General features: G+C 44.2%; 1 protein-coding gene across 1 annotated transcript in view; it reads right to left on the bottom strand.

Moving 5' to 3' along the window:
* Positions 1-563: 563 nt before the first annotated feature.
* The window catches only part of LOC122407139 (uncharacterized), a 28,292-nt gene continuing 21,992 nt past the window's right edge, over positions 564-6,863 (bottom strand). Inside the window, exon 9 of the mRNA XM_043413166.1 lies at positions 564-6,232. Coding sequence (XP_043269101.1) covers positions 752-6,232 — 5,481 coding nt within the window. The 3' untranslated portion in view covers positions 564-751. The remainder of the gene's footprint in view (positions 6,233-6,863) is intronic.

The raw sequence follows: 6,863 nt of genomic DNA, 5'->3' as shown, positions 1-6,863 counted from the left end.
CACCGAGCGTCGTCAGTTGTCATCATCGTCATTATTATTTATCATCAGTCAGTCATATCGATGCTGATTGAAAAAACAAACGATACATAAGCTCTCGCTCTTTTTTCCTGCATACGTAAACATACGAATCTTCGATTCAAGGCACACGCGCGCATCTGACTTGTAATAAAATCTACTAAGAACGATATCTTCATCGTTCGTCGTCAAAATGTAACATGAATTTGTTTTTTCCAGCAGTCATCTTATGCTAAAAATAAAAACTTCGCTTATTTGCAGTTTCAATAATACTTCAGTCATATGAACTGGAAGATGAAAATGAGTTCAGAGATCAGAAGAGTTCAGTTTCAAACAATCGCGTTCGGTATAAGTTTCGACTCAAATACTTGGAATTTTATGAAACAAAAATATTGAGAAATGCAGACAACTTGAAGAATCGTTACTGCGTAAAGCTCGAATGGAACATCTTGTTGGCATATAACCATTGTGTAATACCATTGCAATATGAATTCCTCGTAGGTAATAAGTGCGCTTGAATAGACAAGAAAATTCACAACTATGACACATCGGGTAGTAAAATATTTTATTACACAAAATAAATGATATTCATTGAAATATTGACACATTGGGTAACATCGTGTTTCCATTGTGAATGTTCGACGAATATATCGTAAGGTTCGTACAAAAAGTGTAAAAAAAATCGTACATAAATAACGAACTGTACATTATGGAGCCAGAGAAAATGATTAATATGTTAATTGGCTCGAAATACTTGTACGAGTCCCGAGAGAAAATTGAATAATTTCTTCACGTTCGTGACCGTCGTACCTAGAATGTCACTACTAATTGGAAAAATATTTGCTACGTTTTTATTCGGATTGTCTCTTTTGGTCGCGAGCTTGTCCTCGAAATCGTCGATGAATTTTTCAAGAGATTCGGAAATGCGTTGGGCTTCGCCGAGTCCACCATTCACTTCCGGTTTTGACAGAGCTTCTTTCAAAACATCGGGAAGTTCTTCGTCGCTGGGAGATTTTTTTTCCAATGTTACATGTGTATCTGGAATGAACGGAACTGTTTCTTCTTCCTTGAGGAATTTATTTGCGAGTATTTTGACATCTCTTTCCTCCGACATTTTCAGTTTTCTATCGATAGCGGGTATCAGATATTGTCCCATCGAATGATCGTCTCTTTCGTGATGGTTCAAAATTTCCGTTCTTGGAAAATCTTCGGAGACAATTTCGTTAGTCCTGACGTTGTGATCGGCATGATCAATTGTTGCATCTTCTTTCTCGTTTTTCGGCAATATGTCGATTATTACGTCATGTGCAGCCGAGATTCCTAGATCTCTCGTTATCTGGTTTCTTACATTTCGTTTTTGTCTAATTTTCCTTTGACTATCATTCACAGGAATCAGCATAACTAGCTCGTAATCGCCGGAGTTCAACGCTTCATCTAAATCAGCATAATTGATCATGGCTGAGTGATTTTCCTGATAATCGTCTTTCAAACGTTTCACGATCCACGATGGTTTTTCACCACCCGCCTCAATGTTTTTCTTCTCCAAATTTTTCGTTCCAATGCTCTTCACCTTGCCTTTGCTCTCTCGATCGTTGAGCACCGTCACTGCGATTTTGTCCCCCGGAAGAGATTCGCGTCTGTCTACGAATAGTCTCGCGTACTTTGGACTTTCATACTTTTGTTCACGATCAAAGTCTGAACTTGTTAAATATCTTTTTTTCGAAGTGTGTTCGGCCTCGGTGGTTCTCGTATCATCGTTAATTGCTTCGTATGGATTTTTACCCTTCAAATTTCTGAGCAATTTGTTGCCATCGTCGCTAGAATTGTGTTTCGAACTCGCCAACTCGTCGGACACTTCTGCACTCCGATTTTTCTCTTCGCCATTCAGAAACAAATCTGTGTCGTAATCTACGTCGCTAACTTCATCGGAATAGTCAGAGCGGTTTTCAGTCGTGTAATTGGGCATGATTTTTTTATCTTTGTGCGTGAACGCGGAATTTTCAAATGGTTCAGCAAACCCGACGAATTCTTTTGTTCCGGCGGATGTTCCGTCACGAAAATCTTCTCCGTACAGCACAGGTGAATAGAACGGCATACTCTCTGAACTGCCGACGTTCTCGTGGTGTGGTTTGTCGTCACGTCTTGCAATCTTGTGATTCGTAGCGTCATCGTTCAGGCGTGGGCTGATATTTTTAGCCTTCGCTGCTGGCTGAGCTTCCAGTGATGCTGGTTTGATGGACATTTCGATGTTTTGAGTTCGCGGCGTTGCTGTACTTTCTTGAGTCACGTGAAGCGGTTTCGAAATCTCTTGCACTTGCGGTACGGATTTCTGTCCGATTATTCCAGTCTCGTTAAGATCGTGAGACTCTTCCGCGAGTTCGTAATCTACGGGCTTGTTGTGCTTAAGATATTCGAATTTCGCTTGATCCACGAGCTCGCGGAGCTCTGCCTCGTTCATCATCATGCCCATGACTTCGCGTCGGTAAATATTTCTATTTTCCTCACTCGCAGCATCGATCTCGCTCAACAATTCCTTGCGATATTCATTCACAAGCTTTTCCCTCTTCTCGCGCAATTTGGCTTGCAATTTTCGTAATGATTCAGCCGTTTTCTCCTTAAATGATTGTTTATCAGTGCCGTCTTTCGTACACGCTCCAACGAGGGACGTTTTCGGCAATGATTCGGATTTCTTTGATTTCAGGGATTGCTTCCCGACGTTGCTTTTCATCGGGGCTCCTACGGAAAACGATTTTCCTTCCGATTTTTGCAACTCGATTTTTTTCAGTTTTAGTGGTTTTTTCTCACCGTTATTTTTCACGGATCCTGCAACCGGCGAAGGAGTTGTTCCGTCTAACTTCTTCGCTAACTCTGCCTTTTTAGACTTAGGCGACTTTTTCTCATCGTCGTTTTTCATGGATGCTACAACCGGGGACGGAGTCGGTGCCTTCAACTTTTCCAATCGCTCTGCTTTTTTCGGTTTGAGCGACTTTTTCTCATCTTGATTTTCCGGAGGTGTCACTACGGGGATCGTCGTCGTTTCGAGAGTCTCTTTCAGAACTGTGCTCTCAAGCTTCGGAGATCGTTTCACGTCGTTATTTTTCAGGGATCTTAAAACTGGTGGCGATGATGTCTCTAAAAACTTTTGTAGAAACAGCTCGAGTCTTTTAGCTTTAAGAAATCTTTTCTCATCGCTGTTCATCGTCGCAGTTACGATTGGACTGTCCATCGGCGCTGCAGTTGTTGTCTCCGTTTTCGCTGATTTTCTCACCTTGCGAACAGGTGACTCGGTCTTCGGAGTCTCGTCTGCCTCGAAACCGTATTGAGTAGCAGCAGCAATCGTGGGCATCGCGGTTGTCGTTACCATCTTCCGGCGCAATTTGGACAACACCGATTGCGGATTCGCCGATTTTTTAATCGATTTCGAAGGCTCCGTAACACGCGCATTCGATTCCTCAGTTTCCGTAGTCGATTCCTGAAGGCTCCTCTGCGAGACAGCAGTCGACGGAGGCGCATTAGTCGTAGCCGTGACACCCTTGCGGGAAGACGCCATCTTGTTAACCTTATAAAGGGGGCTCCTGAGCCCGACACTCGGTACAGTCGTACTGTCCGAATAGCTCGGTTCTCCCGTTGTTTCGTTGAGCTCTTTTGCGGCTCCTTTTCTATTTTTCCGGAAGCGAGAAAGTTTAGTATTCGGTGTGAGCGTTGTAACGAGTTTGTTTTCTTCTAGCTCAATTTTCGGCGTGGAAGATTCCTGGCCTTCGGAATTTGTTTCTCGAGTCTGTGGGTAAATCGTGGACGATTTTGATTGGGCACGTCGCTTCGCTGCCTTGCGAGCTCCCATTGGCCTGCGTTCCGTCGTACGATTTACCTTTTCGTTTTTTAACGGCGAATCCTTAGTCATTCGGATTTTTGGGGTCTCCAGATTTTTCGGTGAATCGTAACCGTTCGTACTTCCGGGTCTGTCAGAATCGGTCGTCGCTGTTTTTTCTGATTCGATTTTATCATTCGACGACTCCGAACTTCGTTTGCGTCTCGTAACTCGCGGATTCTGTCTCTCATCTTCATCCTCGGCGGGTATTGGGCTCGACTTTTCTTCGCGTTTTCGGTTTTTTCGGAGTGGACTTGTTTGGCGAGACCCTAATCGTGAAGAGCGCAATGATTTCGTCAATGGGCGATTGAGCCTTTTCCTTTTACCATCATCCACGTCGCGTTTGACAGCTTTCGCGCTTCTGGGGACGCGGCAATCGCAATCTTTAAGGTTGTTGTCATCCTGGAATATCATTTCACGATTGAGAGCATCTTCGAGTAAAATGTTCGTCGATCTTTTATTTCTATTGGCAGGTTCATCGGTGATTTTATAGGCCGTGTCGCTACTGCTGGTAGTTTTTTCCTCCGAAGCGCCAGTCGGTTCGTTGAAATCCGATGACTTAACGGCTGCCAAATTACCGGGTTTGTCCGAAGCGAGGCACGTTTTCTCCTCGCATTCCTCGTGCCTCTTAAAATGCTTCGTTGGAGTAACCTGAGTCGGATAGTGGGAATCGACTTGGACCTTCAAGTTCGATTCACCACGATTCTTCATCGTATGGGCCGGAGTCCTCTCATAACTTTCCCGGTACTTGAAATCCTCGGTGCTTTCGTAATCCGGTATTTCGTCCGTTTCGGCACTCGGGCCCTTAAAGTAACGGATGAGCTTTTCCACTATCAAGTCTTTAGCTCTCCGATCGTTTTGCACATCGGGATGTTGTTCGGGAACGATTTCCTCGACAGTGACCAACCGATCTATTTCAGGGCTCGAAGTGTCCTCACTTTTTTGACTGATCGATTCGCCTTCCCAGAGCTCGCTGTGGCCGCCTTCCACATCTTTGTGTCGTGGTCGTGGTCGGGTGGAGAGTCTAAAATTCCCGAAGTAGTCAATGGGTAGGTGAGCAGCTCCGATGTTTTCCACTTCTACGCGCAGACTTTTATCTTCGTCAAGCTTTGCTCTGAGAGTCTTGTGTAGCCTGGAGCCTTTTGACATTTTTCTCGAATGTCGCTCTCCGTCGTCGTCTATCTCATAATCGTAGTCTTTTGGAGGCTCTTCCTCGGATTTCCCAATTGAGAGATGCACGTCACCGTGTGGAAAGTTTCTCATTGGTTCACGTTTATGAAAACCGTAAAAATCATCTTCCTCACTGTCAGAGGCTTCTTCTGAGTCGATTATGAAAGCATGTCTGTCTCTGCTGCGCTCGTCCTTCCGTCGGATTCTACGATCTTTGGTCTCGTCGTCGGTAAACCGGCTTAATCTCCGATAGAGCCCTTCTCTTCTGAGCCCGAGTGGATCGACGCCGAATTTCTTGTCAGCGTCTCTGCGTGGTCTTGAAAAATTTCCCCTGTCTGTTGTTGAGCTTACGACGCCGGCTTGTTTTCTTCCAACAGTCCCTTCATTTTCTGTGTCACTCCTGCGACGTCTGTCTCTTTCATCAGCCAGCATCTGGTAAATCGCTCGTAATTGGTCCTCGATTCTCGATGGCACGCTGCTGCGTTTTATTTTCTTCGAGTCGAGTAGTTTGTCGAGGAACGTGTCGTCTCGATTGTTCCTACCGTTGCTCGGAGTCCTGCGAGCGCTGCTTACGCCGTGTCGATCGAGAATCGCTGTGTTCGTTAGCTCGTCTCTCTCGAGTTTCCTCATTGCATTCTCCATTTTTGATATCAGTTTCATGGCATCAATGACCTTTTCACTGTCGACCGTCTCCTCGCTTTCTGCCACATAGGCTCGTGACGAAGGTTCGATCCTCTTAATTTTGTACTCGTATTGCTTCAAACGTCTTTTGTATTCTTTCAGTTTTTCCCTCATCTCTCGGCTCGTTTCGTCAAAGTCATTTCCGTCGAATCTTTTCTCCGGTATCCGATCGTCGGAGCCGAAATAAGACGTGCGTCCCCTCCACATGGACATTCCGTTGTCGTGATTTTCTCGTTTTCGAAGCATCTTTTCCAGCCTATCGAGATCCCTTTCCGCCTCTATTTTTATGTGATGTTTTTCGCTCTCGCCTTCCCCGTTGTAATATTGCCTACTGCGCTTCCGGTTCTTGTTCGATTTCATTGATAAAATATCGTTGTAGTTTGTCTCTTCACCGGCGACGTTGTCCTCCTCGGATTCCGACTCTTCCAGGCGTTTTGATAATCTTTTCAGCAACGTTTTATCCGTGTTGTCGTCCTCGAGGCCACCGCATGATTTGATCTGCAATGAGTTAACGGCCATTCAACATTGCACTGGTTCATTTTCTTTTAGCGAATAGCTTCGATTTCAATTAAGCACACACACGTTGAAACAATTGCGGCGTGAATTACTGTGGTTTCGTTGTAACCGAATATCGGAGCGCGATTTTGAAAGCTTTCATCGAAAACCTCGCAACATTTGCCTCGATTTCCAATTGTTATTTACCGTTTCGCTGCTGATCGTCAGAGCTCGGAAATGCTATCGGGCTTCTACGTAACGAAAATTATTTGCCGTTTTGTTCCGTTTCTACGTTGCTTTTAATGAGGATTCATCCAAATTGATTGAAGAATATGAGAGAATGACTCGGGTATTATGGAAGAAATAGCGAAACATGAATCTCCATTTACCACGTAAAGTCAGAACGTTTGAATGACCGGAGATTCGGATTTTTTACAAAATAATATAATTTTAATGTGCGTCTTTGTGCGTGTTTTCAATGATTTCGTCGATTACATAATTTTTTTTTTTTTTTTTTTTTAATTCATAAAATATTAATGAGTAATATTCGTTAGAAGTTTTTACGAATTTTCTCGAAAACAGTGCCCACGTTTCTTGGTTTACAGTTGACCGAGGAGTGGCTGTTCAGGTCGCA

The sequence above is a fragment of the Venturia canescens genome, chromosome 2 (genome assembly GCF_019457755.1).
Source record: "Venturia canescens isolate UGA chromosome 2, ASM1945775v1, whole genome shotgun sequence".
NCBI classification, from domain to species: Eukaryota; Metazoa; Arthropoda; class Insecta; order Hymenoptera; family Ichneumonidae; genus Venturia; species Venturia canescens.
Note: the sequence above shows the minus strand (reverse complement) of the source record. Positions and strands in the feature narration are given on the sequence as shown.